The sequence below is a fragment of the Humulus lupulus genome, chromosome 5 (assembly GCF_963169125.1).
Source record: "Humulus lupulus chromosome 5, drHumLupu1.1, whole genome shotgun sequence".
In the NCBI taxonomy this organism is placed as follows: domain Eukaryota; kingdom Viridiplantae; phylum Streptophyta; class Magnoliopsida; order Rosales; family Cannabaceae; genus Humulus; species Humulus lupulus.
In genome coordinates, this window is record NC_084797.1 from 18,160,657 (window position 1) to 18,180,857 (window position 20,201).

The 20,201-nt window shown below is 35.7% G+C and overlaps 1 protein-coding gene across 4 annotated transcripts; it reads left to right on the forward strand.

Moving 5' to 3' along the window:
- The first annotated feature begins 14,210 nt into the window (after window positions 1-14,210).
- LOC133834566 (spermine synthase-like) lies at window positions 14,211-19,689 on the forward strand. Of its 4 annotated transcripts, none has more exons than XM_062264219.1 (11): window positions 14,211-14,374; window positions 15,428-15,662; window positions 15,817-15,861; window positions 16,211-16,287; window positions 16,402-16,524; window positions 17,246-17,350; window positions 17,449-17,521; window positions 17,962-18,033; window positions 18,507-18,702; window positions 18,938-19,067; window positions 19,335-19,689. In XM_062264219.1, exons 2-11 carry the CDS (start codon window positions 15,476-15,478, stop codon window positions 19,416-19,418), a joined length of 1,092 nt encoding a protein of 363 aa, XP_062120203.1. In that variant the 5' UTR covers window positions 14,211-14,374; window positions 15,428-15,475; the 3' UTR covers window positions 19,419-19,689. The 4 variants fall into 4 exon arrangements, with proteins under 4 accessions (XP_062120203.1, XP_062120201.1, XP_062120202.1 ...); XM_062264217.1 differs by having other exon boundaries at window positions 14,212-14,374; window positions 15,417-15,662; XM_062264218.1 differs by having other exon boundaries at window positions 14,212-14,374; window positions 15,445-15,662.
- Window positions 19,690-20,201: the final 512 nt, after the last annotated feature.

Below are 20,201 nucleotides of genomic sequence, written 5' to 3' on the forward strand. Positions count from 1 at the left end.
TATCATAAGCCTACCATGTGATCTAACCTACCTCAAATATTAGACAGGGGACGTAGATGGTTTATCACATGTCATAATGGTCATTATTAGTATAGTCTTATATAGTATATGTTATGATATGTTTTTAGCATATGTTATGATATGATTTTATGTGTATGTTTATGTGGTTAGTAGTTTTTCCTTGCTGGGCATTAGGCTCATTTCTTTATGTTTATATGTGCAGGAAATAGTTATGGTGGCAGAAAGATTCTTGGCAGTTTGAGGATGTGTATTAAGGCAGGATGGAATCGGTGGATTGCGTGTTCGATTCGAGGAGGAAGTTTTTAAGTCTTTTAGTTATGATTTCTATGTATTATTTTTCCGCACTTAATTTTGTAACCAATTTATTTAAGTTATGTTTTGTTTTCAAAACAATGGGATCCCATATCTTAAATGAATTTTTATGTATTTAACCTTTACTTTACAGTTTTTAAATAAAGTTATGGTTATTTCATATGTACGTTTTCTTAAGATTAGTATAGCAGTCATTAATGGTCAAAAGTCTAGAATAGTTGGGTCGTTACACTTTTCTATGCCTACACTCTCTAGCATAGTGAACCTTTTTCCCACACACAAAGCAAGGACCTTTCTCGCCCTTAAACTTGTTTGGGTTGGTTTTTGGACCCAAAGGTTTCTCATTACCCTTTTTCCCTCTGTTTTTGGGATGATTTGGTTGTGACACCGCATTTGCTTTGGAAGTCTCTTCATTAGACCCCTCCACAAGTTTATCTCTACATATTAATTCCTCTTCGATTCGAATATGTTTTTGGATTTCCTCCAAAGAATAATCCTCATTTTTATGAAGGATTCTTTTCCTATAGCTCTTCCAAGTTGGTGGTAATTTAGCCATTATAGCACCAACTTGAAAGGCCTCGAGAAGCTCAATCTTTAGCACTTTCAATTTGTTAAAAATAATTTTCAATTCATGTATTTGAGGAAGCATGGGTTTATTACCAAAAAATTTCGATATCAAAATTTTTTTGGTACCTTCCTCTTCCGCCTTGAATTTTGTTTCAAGTGCATCCCATATCTCCTTTGCCGATTTGGTCTCGGTCTAGAGGTCATAGAGCCTATCGGAAAGGGCATTGAGGATATGACTCCTACAAAGGAGATTGTCCTCCTCCCTCTTCCTTCTTTTCTCCACCACCTCGGGAGTGTCTTTGTCGAATGGTGTTGGGAGAGGTTCTAGAGTGGATTCTAGAATGTAGGCGATTTTGAGAGTGGTTAAAAGAAACCTCACCTTGTCTTGCCTTCTAGTGAAATTGGACCCATCAAACCTATCAAATCTCACTAGGTCTTGATTCATAATCTTGATGGTCTCACCTTCCATTGAAACAAAAATGGGTAAACTTTTGAATGTTAGGAAAAATTATTTTGCCTCAATGGAAATTGATAATAATATTACAACTCTAGACAATATATTACAAATAAATATAGATTGATTGAATAAGGTTACAACTCTATAACTGAAAATACAAATAAACTAAAGAACAAGAAGAAGAGAAGAAGAATAGAATAGTGAAAAATACAAATTAAAGCAAAATATTACAAGTAAAGTAAAAGTGTTTGAAATAAAGAAAAGAAGATTACAACTCAAAATAAGAAATACAAATAAACAAAAGAGAAGAATATGAAGATGAAGAGAAATAGAATAGAAAGAAAGAACAAATAAACTAAATAAAAACAACTCTCACTCACACTGCCAAAGTGAAGAGTATTGGGGATCACCAACTTGAACAAGGTTTGAAACCTTTGTCCAAAATGTTATTTCCCCCTAACTAAAGCACTAAGGGATCTTCCATAGATTATAGGAACTGTTTTATGGAATTATCAAGCCTCAAGGTGTTTCTAGCCAAGTGCTCTAATGGATAGAAATGTCGTGTCTTACAAGTGAGCATTAGGCTCCTATTTATAGAGTTTTGAGACACCCTTTGAATTTCAAATTCCACCAACCCCATGGCTGTTACCAATGATTAATTGGATGTTTTATGGAATTAAAATAGAGATTTAGGAGTTACTTGGCTGTTGGTAACATTCAAAATTGGATAAAAACCGAAATTGGAAAATGCTGCCAGCTACTTGGGCCACAGCCTGACAAACAGGCGCCGCAACCCTCAGTGTAAATATGCTACTTAGGTCGCGGTGCCTGTTTCAGGCGCCGTGGCCCTTAGTCATTTTCCAGCAACCAATTTTTCCAATTTTCCAAAACGTTGTAAATTTATTCCCACTTGATTTTGTAACTTCCACACACAATATGAGAGTTTAAATCACATATCTATCAGCCATTTCTCATATGTCTTTAAGAAATTCATCTCAATATTGTGTAACAACAAATCTACACAATAATGGGTGATATTTGGAAGTTACAAATTTGTAAAACCAAATATGTTACATATTTGGATATATCTCATATATCTAAATATTGTAACTCTCTAGGATATGTTACAAAATGTGACACTCTTTGTCACATTTATTTAATCTAAAACATTATATTATAATATAAAATAATATAACACTACAACCAGGGTATTTCAACCCTGGTTTTTCCTCCTTCGTGTTCTCCAATTCTAAGCTTCACAAACTGATTCTAAACTTCAACCAAACTCACAAATGAACCCAAATACCCAACATACAAGTCTCATGCATCATAACCCAATCAATATTTGCCAAAAACTCCATTGAATTCTCACTATCAACTTCAAAATTCCAACTGAAACTCAATAAGAAAACAGAGTAAAACCAGAGTTTTCCATGGTTGAAAACTTACCTCAAGCTTAGAACTACACCCTCTTCAATGGTAGAACATAACCCTAGACCCTCAAGGCTTGGTTCCCTAGCTTGAATCTCAATTGGGGCTTCAAAAACTCAAAGGAAAAAGGAAGGAGAAGTGATGATCGGGAAGAAGAAAGAGGCTCTGTTTTGGTTTCTCTAATCCTCAGCTTTCTAAAGTTGATATAACCCTTGGTCAAAAGACCAAAATGCCCCTAGGTCATTTAATTCCCTCTTAAGGCTACCAAGGGTAAAACCGTCCTTTCTCCTCTAATCCCGTTAATCATAATTAACGTCCTCCAATTCCTGTTATTCCCAATATTCTTAAATGATGATAAATCATATCCCATTACCCCTTAATTCCCAAAAATGTATTAATCATCAAATTGCCCCGAGACTCACCCCGAGCCCCTAAAACGCTAACTTGCATTCAAAGATCGTCTCATGCCAAAAAGCTCGAACAAATCCACATTATAATGTACCTTATTCAAAAATCACTGACATGCATGAAAATGTACAAATATGCCCTCAATGGGCCAAATTACCAAAATTCCCTTATAATGAAAAATGGACACATATGCATGCATTTATCATCATATAATAATATAACTCACATAATCTTGCATATAATCATTTAATGGCATAAGAAATCAATTATGGTCCTCCCGGGCTCCTAATCAAGGTCCCAAACCTTATTAGGAAATTTGGATCATTACAGAACTCTTCTCTTAGAGCTGCCTCATCTCCTCCGCCGACTTGAGCTGCTGTTCCTCGAGCTCTTTGACATGAACGTCGAGGCCACCCCTCTTCTCCTCAAGCTCCTCCAGCTGGTGCTTGAGTTTTTCCACCGACCTCAAGCACCTTGATCACTTGGCTCATATTATCGTTCTCAGTGTTCTTACTCTCAAGATTCTTCTGCAAGTCCCGAGTAGCTTGGAACTGAAGAGTATGGTTGTCCTTAAAATGTTTCACGGTGTCCCGCAATTTTCTCAAGGCCTCCTCAGGTTTAACTACTTCGGTGTGGGTGTTGGTGAGAGTAATAACACCCTACATAAACAAAGAAATACGAGACCAAACACATAAAATAAGTAAACGAGTAAAAGACTTGGGAGAAAAATTGAGAGACATATAAAGAGCAACTTATTGAAAGGATCTCAGACAGTGCTCGTCCAAGGCTGGAGTCGACCGACAAGTTTCGATGCTTGAAGACTGCATCAACACTCGTCGGGTGTTGAACAAGGGTCTAGACCCGGGAGGAGATAAAGTGAGCAGTTGTCTTCAAATTTTCCTCTACTCGTTCATTCTTGTCTACAAGGGGGTCCATTCCATAGGCAGGGGAAGGAATGGCTTGCTGAGCTGATGAAGACTCTCGAGCAGTGGATGGAGTGGCCTGCTCAGGAGCGGCAGCAGGAAGATTGGCTACTGGTTGGCTGGAAGGTGCTGCCGGAGAAGCAGCGGGAGATCTACAAGCAAGGGGATCACTCTGCTGCTGCTTTGTTGCTGACTTGCTCAAACCGACCCCCGGGGCTACCTTTCTCTTAGTAATCTTTTTGGTCAGAGATGGAGGAGAAGCATAGAGATTGAACATATCTAAATCAGACATGGTTCTGGTAAAAAAATGCAAGTGTATCAGAATACAAAAATATATAAACAAGAAGTTATATGACACGAAAGATTTTTCAAAATAGCCTACGAATACAACATACACACACAACAAAAAGGAACAAGTATATTATGTGGAATCCCTCATCATCATCAGAGGACGTGGGCTCGTCCTCCTCCACTTCCAGCACCTTCTTGCCTTTTCCCTTGTCAATGGGAGGTGCTGGGGCTCAGGGGTGAGGAGCATCACCTTGCTCCCTTATGCTGATTCCTGTTGGCCTCCTCTGATGGATAGGGACCACATGAGGCCAGTCGGAATGCCCCAGTTCCTCATCAACAACAATCTCAGCAGTTCATACACCAGCAACGCCTTCTTCATTGGCCTGATGGGTATCGAGCAGACCAACTCTCCTCAGGTTCTCGTAGGTTACGAGCAATCTACAATTCTTTGCTTTAAAGGGAAGCTGGTCTAAAACCACTGCTCACGTGTCCATGTCCACAGTTGGAATGGGTCTATCCCATGGCCCTAACACGCAACAAAAGAATGATTCCAATGAAACAAAAGGAAAATGAAGGAAGTGACCTAGCAGAATAAATAATTACCTGCTTGCTGAAAAGCTCAATTGTCTGCGACCAGGGAAGTTGTTAGAAAATATTCCTTATTATAACTTCCCACGTTGCTCCTAAACATGGGCTTAGTCAGGAAATCCCTGGTCTTGTCCCCATGATAGAAGTAGAAGAACCCAGTACCCTTGTGGCCTGGGTTCAACTTCAAGTTGAATAAGTAATGGACCTCATGAGGAGTAGGAGCAGCCCATCCTTGATTGCGATAGAGGATAAACAATGTTTAAAGCATTGAGAATCCATTTGGTGTTATTTGGAAAGGAGTGGCGTTGAAGTAATCTGCGACGCTCCTAAAATAAGGATGGATGAGTGGCGGTTGCTTGAATATTATACCTCGACCAGACACTATACGCACCACCAAGATTGTGCGTCCGCTGGTCGGGTTGAGGAAGAACTAAATCTACACCCCCACCCCCAAGTCCATATCATTGGGGGTACTGACCAAAGCCACATACCACTTAACTTGCCTCCTCAAGTGGACTTTTCTTTTCGCGATGAGTCTTATGACGTCGATTATCTACTCGTCATCAAATTCAATCTCATCAAAATGCACATCTTGGGGTAGTGCTTACAGTTGCCCTTGTTGTTGTTCTTATTGTTCGGGCTGCTCTCTTTCAAGTTGTTTGGGTTGTTGTTGTTGGATGGGTTGCTCAACATTTTGCCCACTTGTTGCGTACCTTGAAACCTTAGGATTCACAACCGATGCTTGTCTATTCATTTGCTTGATCCAAGCCATATCTGGAGAACAGAAAGCAATAGTTATGGCCTCTTCAACAAATGAAGACCTGCTCGTTGCCCTTCCACTGGTCAGAATTCCGACTGAGATTGGATCAATAGAGTCAGGATGTACAATAAAAGTCCAATTGTTTGGAAGGAATTTCCTTATTCCTCATTCTAATTCCTCAATCATCCCACAATATTCCAGATCTGGAACAAAATTAAAATCATAATGAGAGTGCTGACCAGATTCATGAGATGGTTCCAAAATATCACAGTTGAGGTCAATATTTGGTCGACTCCATTCCCCTTCATCGACCAGTGCTTGTAGCAAGTCCAGGTCAATAGAGTAATCACTCCCCCAGTGATCCCATGCATACATCTGGTAAAAATCAAAGGGGAGGTGAGTTATTTGACCAGCCTGTGTGTGTGCCTAACTAAGTGTGACCTATTCTAGAAACAAGATTCTACACTCGAGTAGAAACTAGTGTGGTTCTAACAAGCAGTTAAGAAGTTTTTCGCGAAAACCTTGCTCACCAAACTTTTTTAGGAAAGCAAACAGTACTTCTATGAGTTTGCAAAAAATCATCTTGATGCCAACAACACGATCAAGGGTAACCCGAGACCTAAAATCATTTTCCTAGAAAATCAACATTTTTTTTCAAGAAAATAGCCAAGTATTTTATGTAAAAATCAAGAACATCAAGAATACATATGTAATAAATCTTCATAAAGTGCATGGAAACTATGCGACAAGTAACCAAGAGTCGTGCAAACACAAAAAATGAAGTTACAAACTTACTGTGATGAAGATTTGGTTGGAAGACTGGGAGAAAAAGGGAGTTTTGGAAAAGGAAATGAAGAGCAAAGTCACGAGTTTGAGAGGATTTCAGAGAAAGAGAAAGCTTGGAAAATTTGAAAGTGTAAAGAGAGAAAGGTAATGGGAAGACCTATTTATAGGCAACGACTTGGGTGCGAGCAGGTGACATCATCCTAGAAATTTCATCATGAGTTTCTAGAGTGAGGTGATGTCATGCGTGTGGTTAGGTAAAAAGGCACCTCGTTTTTCGCTGAAAATGTGCAATGATGGCAGAGTAAGAAAGCATGTCAGACGCCTAGGAAACCCAAAAGCCGTCAATTGTGTATTCAAGGAGGCGTGATCATTGTCTGTAAAAGCAAAGTTATGAGCTATAAAGTAATATTTAGAAGGTGACTAGATAATTACTTGGTCGAACATTGGATGTTTATCCAGTGCTAGTCGCCCTAGGATAAACTTAGGGGAAAATGTTTAACCCAATTTTGACTTGATGACGTGACATTTCACCGCATATAATTTAGAGAGGTGGATGGAAGGAGTAGATTCTCAAGAGGGCTACATCAAAATATAAAAGCTTATTTAGCAAAGTTCAAGTAACCTGCTCGATGATGGTGCATGCCTATCCTATGAAGCTGCTCGGAGTGTAAGAGCAAGTCACTTTTACCCAACGATCTTGATTTCACGAGATACCAACAAATATCCTAAGATATTTATGTAAATGATATTTAAATTGTATTATTCTTGTATTATTTAAATCTGTAACTGAATGTACTAATCCCACACCTACATGTGTAGGGCCTAGATTTGTTTATAAGGGCACATATCCCACTAAGACTCTCTATAAATAGGGAGTTCATTTTGTAGGAGAAAAAGCTAGAGATTTATTTTGTACGCACTTTACATACAAAACCCTTCTAATTGTATTCTTTTCTCAGCTTAAGAAAATTAGTTGAACCTTGTTTCTTCTTGATCTTGAGTTTGAGATTTTTTTTAATAATAAAATAGCAAGTGGATGTAGGTCATTACCAACTCTTGGGGCCAAACCACAATAAAATTCTTAGTGTCGTTTATGTGATTTCGAATCATTTAATTCTTATTCTATCATATACATTGACTTAGTGTCCTTGACCAAAACGCAAGTCAACAGGTTCATTTTTATAAGAGATGACATGAGGACCATGGATCCATGAACTCAAGGTCCAATAAGTTACCGTGAGTTTATTTATAAAAAGTAATCCCACTACCTTATTAATTCCTCGTGACTCCACTATAGACTCAGAATTGTACTCTTGAATTCATAGAACGCTTTACGCCAAATGTGAATATGTTATCCATTGTTCTAACCATAACCGTCATTCAATCCTCTATAGATGATCTACTAATGAGACGGGTGAAAATTATCCTTTTACCCCTCATTGGTATTTTATCCTTAACTCCTACTAAGTTCCTTGTAAATGATATTTATGTGAACTTAATTATAGAAATAAGTACTCTATCATTTAACACTTGAACCAAGTGTTGATGGTAGACACTCATCAATGAAATATGGATGGAAAACTCAAAGACTTAATCAATGTCTTCTGAACGCAAAAGAACTTACAGAAATTTGAAAGAAGATCGCAGGAGAACCGTAGAATAAAAACTCGTATATTGCTCTTAGAATAGTCTGACATTACAAGAATTTTCCAACCCCTTCATTTGAGGGGTTGAAGCCTATTTATAGATGAGCTCTAATGACCCCTGATACAAGGTGGTCCCAGGGGACAAGATTGTACGTAGGTACATGGTCAGGGTAGTGGTACAAGGCGTAGTGGTGCAGAGGGTTATGGTGTCGACGTTGGTACACGGTCAGAGGCATACAGGTCATGCCCCCACGTCTCGTACGAATTCGTACCTCCATAAATTTTCAGGTAAAGATGTCAGATTCATGCATTCTTCGTCCTCGGGGTCGTGCACCCTGTACCCTTACACGTGCCTCGTACCTAATGGTTCTTCTTACACCTCTAAGATGCATATCTTCTTCAAGCCTCCTTATATTTCACTATGTGTGGGAAATGTTTTATTAGAAGACTCGATGAAGAGGTGCCCCACTAGTGGCCATTGCTCTAGGGGGATAAGTAGGACCTCTTTGGCGAGGCACGGGTCGTATATGAGGAGGCAATACGCCTTTTGCGTACCTTCGGGCTGGCGAGGCGTGCAGTTTTGCAGCGACCCTTAAGCACAAGGTAAGGGTCCTTGCATAATGATGATTATGTCCCCTTAGCAAGGTGAGCCTCACTATGCGAGGCCCTAGTGCCTCGGCAGATCGGCTGGGCGGTCGAGGCAAGCAGCACCTGGCCTTGCGCATGGGCAATCGAGGCAGGTCTCGTTATATGAGGCCCTTGTGCCTCGGTGGATTGGCTAGGCGATCGAGACAGGCGGCACAAGGCCCTTGCGCATGGGTGGTCGAGGAAGGCCTCGTTATGCGAGGCCCTTATGCCTCAGTGGATTGACTAGGCGGTCGAGGCAGATGGGATTCAACCTTGCGCGTGAGGGGTCGAGGAAGGCCTCGCTATGCGAGGCCCTTGTGCTTCCGCGGATTGGCTAGGCGATCGAGGCAGATGGGATTCGACCTTGCGCGTGGGCGGTTGATGCGAGGCCCTTGTGCCTCGGCGGGTGGACAAGTCATTCATTATTCCCAAGGAACCTTAACGTCTTGGGAGATAATTCTTAGGGTGTTTCATAAGAGACCTTCTCATATGGAGGTATATCCTTGTGACTTGGTGTGGGGTGCTCAAAGGGACAATTTCCCGTATTCACACTTTCCCCCGAGTCTATGAACATTCTTTTAAGTGTGTTCGTAGACTCTTTCATATATCCTTTGCGTGAGATGAACAACGTTTATTCTTCATGTTCCTTGAAGGGGCATAAAAGGCTCACCTTTTGAATGATATCTTAAAATAAATGAGGAAACACAAAATTGGGCTTGGTGGTGTGTTTCTTTGTAATTCATAATGAGACACAAAAAAACCACCCAATTTTGGTTGTGATCCTACTTTGACCTTAAGATGAGATGGGGCCAATCATTGCCCATCGCGGATCCCAAGATTACCAAGGCTCATGATCTCCACCATCCATACAAATTTGATTCAATGGCTAGAAAATCTTGATTTTCCTTATAAATACCCCATCTCTTGAACCCACTTCTTCACACCAACACCTATTTAGCTTAGTGCTCTTTCCTTCAATATATATCTAGGAGCTCCAAGGTTCTATCTTCCATACAAGAATTCTTATAGTAATTTTCTCCCCTTTTCATTTATTCATTCCCTCATTTTTTTTGCTTATTTATTCTCATATCAGGTTTGCATTGTAGTGGCACTAGCGCGTTCTCTTGCTGCTAAGGACCCGCCCTCGCTTGTCGCTCAACCCTTCTTTACGCCCCCAAAAGTCTGTCCTCGCTCATCTGCAGATCCATTCATACACACCTAGGTATGCATTCTTCCTCCAATGATATGCATGTTTCCTTTCTGTTTTATAAGGGGTAGGGTCATTGGCTGAAATGCACCCATTCTTTTGAGGTTGCTATTCTCTTTTCTTATGGCCCTTCAAGTACATACGCCTAGGTCCTTTTCTTATATCCATCACACTCATGTTGTAGATATAAGGTTATCCTTACGCACATACGTCCTTGAGCCTTAGCTAGCCCATGACATCTAGGCGGTGTTCTGAAGGTTCATCTAATATTGAATATATCGAGTTGTCATCCTCCTACTCTGAGGCCAACATTCGCAAACCCTCTAACCATGGGGGTGTGCGAATGCTCTACCTACATAGACTGTCCTACCTTAGGCAGAGGGCGTGTGGCCTTGAGAAGGAACTCAAATCTAACTAGTGATGAGGGTTTAAGTTTCTCCCCATGGCATGCGACGTACGTCTCCCAAATATTCTAAAACTTTAAATGGATGGAATATATAAAAATATTTGATTAATTATTTGTTATTAAAATCTTTAAAAGTTTATTAAAAAATACACACTAAACTTTTTATAAAATTTAAAATAATATTTCTATTTTTTTTAGTAATGGTACATCATTTTATTCAAGTAGACTCGTCTTAAAAAAAATATGTTTCATTGAAAAAACTTTTATTTTAGTATAAATTGTATGTGCGATTTACATTATTCTTTTTCTTTTCTTTTATGTATTCTCTATTTTTTTTAACGTAATTCTCCATTTCATTTACTTGGACATAACATGTGCCCTAAACTATTCGTAAAATACTATATGAGTGCTTATCATTACTGAATTCACCAGAAAGAATAGAAATCATTATACAACTCTAAACAAGAAATACAATAAATAAAGTGTTTACTAAAATAGATTTACAAACTTAATTACTAAAATTACAAATAAATAAATTTGAGAAGTAGTAGGAAAACATGAATAATACAAATATATAAACTAAGAAAAAAATAAAACAAAAAGATGTAAAGAACAAGAAAAACAAAAAAATGAAGTAGGAACAATAGAAAGAACACAAACTCTCACACAACCAAAGTGTAGAGTAGTAGGGATCACCAACTTGAACAAGATTCAAAACATTTGTCCAAAAGCTTATCTCATTCTATTCTCTAAGTGAAATTTTATTTTAATAATTACCAAATTAATTAAATCAAGTAAATTAATTAAGGTGCAGAATGATAATTGAATGTTGAAACAGATTTCAGATCTGTCGAGACAGAATATGAACTTGTCACGACAAAAACTGAAACACAATAAAAATATAGTGCAAAAACAATAAAGAACACAACGAATTTTTACAAGGTTCAGAAAAACCATTTCGGATAACCTACTTCTAGGGGCCATGTCCAGAGAATAAAACTAATTAATAAATGATCACAAGTACAAAATATTGACTTAAACAAAACAAGACTCCCTCTTGAGATTTGCCGCAACTTTGTTGTACTTCTATTCACTAATCTGACTTTGATTGAAACGCTCAACCACTTGAACTACCTTCAATGGTCAGCGAGTGCTTGCATCCTCCCGATGCAAGACTTGTAAAACTCTTCTCCCGAATACTATAAAAATTGTGTTCAAATTACAACATGTATTCACTCATGAAAGTGGTATAAAATCACCACAAAACTAAACACTCATTTTGCTACAAGATCACGTAAATACAAAATATGAACTCTCACAAATATTACAATTCAATCACAAACTATGTACCAAAGAGTTCATTTTTTCTCAATGCCCTAGAAGCCTATTTATAGAGACAATTTCGTGCTTAGAAAGACTGAGAAAGAATCTCCTAATAAAAGAAATAATATTTGAAGATATTCTTGATTAATGAAGATTTGCCGTTTTTAGATCATTCTGATCTGGCAGATACAGATTTTACGGGGACAGCTAATACCTGTGTCAGATCAAATTTCTCAAGATAGAAATAACAATTAATTACTTCAAAGATTGTATTTCCTAGAGTTTATTACATTGAGCAGCACGAAAATCAAAAGACAAATATTCTAGAAATAAACTTTAGTAATCACATAATATTTTCTTAATAAAACCAAGATACAAATTCATTTTATAAACATATTGTGATACAATATTTGTAAACCTTACAAATTAATACAAAATAGTTATTTTCGAAAAACACAATAAAAGGAATTTAAAATCATCTTTTAAATAAAATGATATTTCTATAAAATTTGCCAATTTTAGGATTTACACTAAGCACTAAGGGTTTTCTCAAGGAAATAACTCTATGAAATTATCAAATCTCTATGATATATTTTCCAGTCAAGTGCTTTGTGGATAAAAAATGGTGTGTCTTGCAAGTGAGTATTAAAATCCTATTTGTAGAGTTTTGAGATACCATTTGAATTTCAAATTCCAACAATCCTCATGGCTGTTACCAATGTTTAATTAGATGTTTATGAAATTAAAATGAAAATTTAAGATTTACTTGAGATGTTAGAACTGTTCAAATTGGAAAAAAATTGAAAAAATAGAGTTGGATGTCAGCATCTCTGGCTGCGGCCTGTGACATGTTGGCCATAGCCACTGGCTATTGACTCCCAGGCTGCAGCCACCAGCCTGTTTTAGCGTCCAGTTTTTCAGTTTAAAATAAAAAAAAAACGTCCCAATCTCTTTGCACATGATTCTGTAACCTCCATACACCTAATAAGAATTAAAAACATGTCTTTACTAGTTGTATTACACAATGACTCTATGAAATTCAAACACAAATGTGCAACTCTCAATCTACACATTATTGAGTAATATTTTAGAGTTATAAATTTGTTACTCCAAAATATATTATATTTGGATACACACATGTGCCCAATTTTGTAACAATCAATAATATGTTACAATACGTCGTGACAAATTAATCTAACATTATATTATATAAAATAATATAACACTTAGAAATTACATTTAATTAACATCCCATTTAATTTCCAATCATTTTGGAATCTAAAATTTTAAATTAATATCCCATTTTTTTTTTCAAATTAGAAACTATTGGACCCTTTAAATTAATGGGCAATTCTATAATAGAGACACTATTTTTTTCTCTTACAGGAAGGGTCATCTTAGTGTTTGATAAGTTAAAAAATTATAATTAATTTTTTTTTTATGATAATGTACATTGACATTTCATTTGTTTGATAAGTTTTGAATAATTATAATAACAAAAATATAATTCAAATAATTAGTTACGAGCGTGCATATATTTTACTATTATAATTAGGGTAGGTAATTATTTGGTATTCTGTATTTTTGCAAAGTATCATTTTGGTGTCTCTGTTTCCAATAATGCTCATATGGTACCCTGTATTTTAAAATCGTACATATTTAGTACTCTAAACTCAAATTTAATTAATAAAATTTTAGCAATTTAATCAAACTCATGTTAATTACGTAAGTTCCAAATTTAAATTTAATTACTTAATTATATATAACTCATGACAGTTTGATTATATTGACAGAATTTTATCTATTAAATCTGAGTATTTGGTGTCAAATATGTATAATTTTAAAATATAAAATATCATATAAATATTATTAAAAATAAAAATAACAAAATGATACTTTGCAAAAATATAAAATGATAATTATAAATTAAAGCATCCCATAAAATATTTGGATTACGATATCTCTACCTACTGAAAATAGAAGTATGCTTAAGTAAGAGCTATTGCCCAGTGTAGAATTTAAATTAATATTCCATTTATTTGTTCCGTCCATCAAATCATGTCCACAGTGTGGCAGAGCTTTTCACAGTTCAAAATAGTAATTGGTCACACCATTCAAAATAGTACCCACTACATAGAAATCAATACTTTGTGATGAGGTAATTGGTCCCACATCGGCCCAATATATTTATTACGATTGAGATTTTCAATTTGTTTATTTATATGATTAACGAAAAAATTGTTAACTATTATAAATATTCTACGTATCTTTAATATATATTTTTTCTGTGGTGGTAGGCAAAAATGTAGTCATAAAAGGAATTTCACTTCTAAACTTATTTATAATTATTTTGTATAAAAGATAAAATAAATTTGTTTTTACTTTATAGACTTTTTCTTTTAAATGTATTTATAATTATTTGTCTTAAAAAAAAATCAGATTATTTCTCTTATAAATACACAATCCCTTCGACGCCATTTTCGTCCAAACCAAGCTTGAAAGTTATTAAACAGAGAAAGACTGTTTCTTTTTTTTTCTCTCTCTCTCTCAAGAAACTCTTCTCTTTCCCGCTTACTCTTCTCGAAGACCAGAAATCTTTATCGCTTTGCTATTAAAGCCAGGCAAGTTTTTCCTCTATGTTTTTAAATATCTATAGGTTTATGCGTGTTTTTTTATTTTTTTATTATCATTAATGGGTTCCTACTCTTCCTTATACGTGATTTTTGCGACTCTGTAAGTTCAACCGGTAAATGTGATTTCTTTGGTACCTATGGTATTCTTCTTCCGCGTTTTCTGTTTTCAAAATGTCTAATTTCGGCGTTTGCAGTGTAATATGTTTACGTCTCTCGGCTTAGTCTGTTTTTGAACCTTTACTGTTTCGTTAAACCCTAGCCGTATTTGATCACCGAATAGAAGTTGTAGACGAAAGTTTTGAAATTTTGTATAATTTGTTTTTGGAGTGGGACTAAACTAGCTTTGCTCTCTACCTTGTTTTAAACTCTTTCTGGCCAAAGAAACAGAATTTCAAGAAATGTGTTATGTTTTGCAATTTTTTTTGGGTATGTATTTAAGTTGAGAGGTAATATTGTGCCGTTTATATATATTTAGGAAGTTGTTTTACTTTTTACACTGCACTTTCTTCTAAATAGGAAGAAGAAATATGATCTGTTTTACTGGAGTAATTGTGTAATATATATATATATTTTGTATAAATAATCCAAAAATCTAATTTTATTAATGTCTAGGAAAAGCGTATTTCATAATTAAAGGATAAGAAACAAGTGATCTTTTTTTTATTATTTTTTTTGGGTATTTTACTTCACGCGTTAAATTCAGATTAGCAGGGATGTTGTTATTTGGTTTGGTTTAGTTGATTAACTTCGTTTTGTTAATGAATTTATCTAAATCAAATAGAAAATTTTACATTTGGACTGTTGTGGTTAAATTTCGAGACCTTTGGCTTAAAGCATCACTGTTGTTGGTTCTGGTACGGCGTTTACATGTTTTTTCTTGGTTATTATGTTGTTATTTTCCTATGAGGCTTTAGGGGGTCATTATGTATTAAAGTATTTTTATTGTATTCTATTTGCTGGAATATAATTATCATGAGCTAAACTTGTTGTCTCTGTGTTACAATATTGTTGACGTCTTTATATTGTGAAGATTCTTATCAGTGTATATTGACTATTAGAGGCTGGAGCCAGATAAGAAAAAGATAGTTTATGGCGGGCGACGCAGGAAGAGGTTTGGAATGCCAGAAGACTATGGATGGGAAGGAGAGTAATGGGAATGGTTTAAAAAAGGACATACCTTCTTGCTGCTTAAAAGCTAAGGCTTCAGCCCCTGAACTTGAAGCTAAATGCCATTCCACTGTTGTCTCTGGGTGGTTCTCAGCATCTAAATCTGGTCGTTATTATCTTTTTCATCATTAGTTGTTCTGAAAATTTGAATTAACCTTGTTATTCCTTTATGCAATGAGTGCTATGTAAAATTATTCAATTGACTTGGTTAGCTAAGTATGTTGGTATCACTGATCCTCCCACTTGATTTTTCTTTGTTACAGACAAATTTGGTAAAGTTGTTTATTTCAACAATCCGATGTGGCCTGGTAAGCACTACTACCTGCACACATACATCTTTGCATCCTTTCCTTTGATCGTTTCTATCAATTCCTTTTGACATTGTATTTAGTAATGAAAATGAAATATTATTGTTAGAATATTTTTTTTTGTTTTTATAGAAAATCTTGTATAAATATATATTTGGTTATTTGATGTGGCTAGATACTTGATTTTTTCCCACTCCAAATGCACACTTTGTATTTTTTTCTCTTTTGTTTTTGACTTTCCACTTGGACTGGCTATTATGCAATCGTTTGTGTGCTGCACAATACTTCTCGCATTTATTCGTTGTACCTTTCTTAATTTTTTTTTTCTATATTTCTACTTGTTGAGCAGGAGAAGCTCATTCCCTGAAAGTAGAACGTGTTTTGTTCAAAGGAAAGTCAGAGTTTCAAGAAGTTTTGGTTTTTGAGGTTTGGCATCTTTAACTTCCAGAGTTACTATGTTCTGCTTAAGTTTTCTCCATTCCACTCTTCTTTTTAAGACCTTGTATTCTGATAATTGATGGCCAATGGATTGTTTTTCAGTCTTCAGCGTATGGAAAAGTGCTAGTTCTTGATGGCATCATCCAGCTTACAGAGAAAGATGAATGTGCCTACCAGGAGATGATTGCCCATCTTCCCCTTTGTTCCATCCCCTCCCCCAAAACTGTAATTACATTCATCCTCATGGTTTTGATTCACTGAAATTTTAATAACATATTGGTATATGCTACAGCTCTGTTTTGGTTTATTTTGTTGCATATTGTTCTGTCATTTGGCAGTGCCTTACGGTTTCATTTGTCTTCACACAAGAAAAATACAGATAATATATACCAACTTGCATAAGCCCAAGTGCTGAAGTTTGTCCTTGGTTACTTTTATAAGATGATTGTTTTTTTTTTCGATCATCATTAGGACAACTTGCATAAGCCCTGGGAGTATTTTTTTTTCTTCAGCTGATTCTAGTATGTTCCCATTAGTGTTGAATTTACTTGTATGATTATCTAGCAATTAAAATTCCCATTCATCCGAGGTTAATAGAGTCATTTTTTTTGTTCAGTGGTTGAACTATTTCTGAAGGATTAAGGTTGAAAACATTAGTTTATAATAATTTTAGTCATAGCTTTGGTGCCAGCTCTTCAGTTAGCAATATTATGTTTTTACTTTTCCTGTTCCAGATACTGAATAAAATATTTTTGGATATTTATTTCAATAAGCTAATTTCATTTTTTGATAGCAGATGCGGTATTTACAACTCTAATACTTGTGAAGTGTATTGATTAAGGATTTTTATGTTGCATTTGATAGAATGCCTTTCATTTTTTCATGATTGATTTCTGTTTTTCAACCTTTAATGTTTTGTTAAATGCCATTTAATTCCACTGTGCAGGTTCTTGTTGTTGGTGGTGGTGATGGTGGTGTTCTTAGGGAAATTTGTCGTCACAGTTCTGTTGAACATATTGATATATGTGAGATAGATAAGATGGTTATTGATGTGAGTAGTGATGCAAGTATATCCTACATGCATTGATTTGCTCCTGTCTTTGAGTCTTCCAACTAATTTGTAGTTATTCTGGTTTCTGCTTGTTTTAGGTCTCTAAGGAGTTTTTTCCAGAGCTAGCTGTTGGATTTGAGGACCCTCGTGTCCATCTTCATATTGATGATGGTATGATTAGCATAATACTTTGTTTCTCTTGACTCTAAAATAATGTTAGGGCAGGTTTTTTCTTTAATCCGTTGTCATTATATTAACCAATCTGTATTGAAATGAGAAGGAATTTGATTTCTTTTTTTGTGCTTACATATCTATTAGAAGTTGAGAATGGTATCAAACTGATTTCGTTTTAAGTAATTAAATACCTATTAGCAATCTAAGAACAATGTTATTAGCCAAAATAATATGTAAATAATTTTTTAATTTGTTTCAATTAGGTAGAAAACAAAGTCAAATTCCGATTCTTTTTCCAAATTTCTTTGACTTGTTTTATAATTGTGCATTAAACACATGAATGATAAATACTTTCTTAGTCAGTTTCACATTAGTAAACATGGGCTTAAAATTGGCTTAAATGATTAGAGTTCTGATTTTTTTTATTATCGTGACAGCTGTTAAATTTTTGAGGGATGCACCTGAAGGGAAATATGATGCCGTTATAGTTGATTCATCAGACCCTGTTGGTAAGTTTCTGTTCTGTTTATAATATATTATTTATCGTCAATTTTTTTTTTCTCACCATTATGCAATCTCCATTTCATTTGGACTTATCTGGAATTTGCATTGGGTTGAGATGGTTTGTTATCTATGTGTGTATATTAATTTGTATTACCTTTGTCTACCAAAAAATTTGTCATAATCTGCCCCCAGATAACATATGGTGACAATTGAATTACTTTGTTGAGCACAGCTTTTCAATTTAATGATGTCTTATGTGCTTTCAAATTTGAGCAGCTTATGTTGTAACTTAGGCCTAGATTATCTCTCGTGGTCACACTACATTTACAAAAGGAATGCAGAACACTGTCATAGCTCCTTGCTTGCTGTCTTACTGAGCTGTGAAAGAAAATTATTCTTTCAAAAAATATATTTTTAATTTCTTACTTTTTAGATAATGGATTAGTTTCTAAATGAGTTGAGATCCCCTCTGTTTTAGGTCCTGCTCAAGAGCTTGTCGAGAGACCATTTTTTGAGACAATAGCTAAAGCATTGAGGCCTGGTGGTGTTCTCTGCAACATGGCGGAAAGTTTCTGGCTCCATACTCATCTTATTCAAGACATGATTTCTGTTTGCCGGGAAATGTTTAAAGGTTCAGTTCATTATGCATGGACGAGTGTTCCTACATACCCAAGGTATAGCTTTTTATAATAATATCCTCAATCATTAATCATTTCTTTTATAATAAAATCCTCAATAATATTTTAGTATTAATACAAATTATACTATTAAACAGTGATGGAAAGTTTCTGGCGTAACTTTAGATACCTAGACTCCCTTGTATATCAAAATATTTCTTGCTTAGATATGTGGAATCTGGCATTGTTATCACCATGAAGTCACTCCTGTAGTTACTTGTCATGCATGCAGTGGGGTCATAGGTTTTCTAATATGTCAAACGGAGGGGCCACCTATTGATTTCAAGAATCCTGTCAATCCTATTGAAAAGCTAGAAGGAGCTGTCAAACACAAAAGAGAACTCAAGTTCTACAATTCGGAGGTGAGTAATACAGCTTATATCAACTAATGACGGATTAGACGCAATGATATCTAACTTTGCTGTATTGTGATTCAACATTGCCAATGTTCTTTACGCTATCTGCAATGTGTGCTAGCATGTTTACTAAGTAACTGATCTTGATATGGTTATTCGGTTTTACATTGGAAAAAAAAATCACGCACTTCAAGTTTTAATTATTGTGAACAAAATGGCTATTGCGAAATTAAGATGACTGCTGAGTAAAACATGGCCTCGTCTGTTTGATAGGTGCACAAAGCTGCATTTGCCTTGCCAACGTTTGTGAAGAGGGAGGTGAACTTACTTGGTGAACGTCCAAACCTGGCTAGGTGAATTGGTTTCTCCAATTATTGAAATTAGAAGTGTGTATTGAATGTAGGTTATTACTATAAATGAAACTGTAGATGGGATCACGAGCACGTTGCCTATTGCGATCTATTGTAACTATGGTTTTTTAAGTGTGGATGTTATGCTTCATTTTAGTAAGTTTCTATTCAGACATGATTGGTCATTTATGAATAATGATGTGCTATTCAGGAACTTAAAAGCTCATTGTTTTCAAACAAATTTATCTGGCAGTGTTAACAATTTTCTCTTTTGAAAATGCTCGACCTTTCGAAATTGATATTTTTAGTATATATTGCCGTTGTAATTGGTATGTTCTAACTTTCACTTGCTGTGCTTGTGTTGATAGCGCTGAAAACATAGCAAGCTTGACGTACGCTTTCTCTAACCACTAAATCTTTACAACATATGATTAGGCACAATGGTTTATAAAACTAAATTGACTTAGGGTTTGACATTGTTAATAAATTTTACTTTTGGAATGTAAAATTATGTTTTGATCCAAATTTTATGGGCACGGATACGGTTGGATATGTTGGAGTGAAGCAAGGATTCCTAGCAAGCTAGGAGCTATTTTTATGGCTAGATGGATGCCATTTTATGGGTCCATGTAGGGGTACATTTTTCTAGGGGTGAGCACGGTGTGGTTTGGGCGGTTTGAAGACTTTTTAATACACCACGCCACAAGTGCGGTTTAGTAACTAGAACACACCATGCGGTGTGATTTGGTTGCACCAAACTGACCAAACCAAACCATTTTTTGCAGTGTGG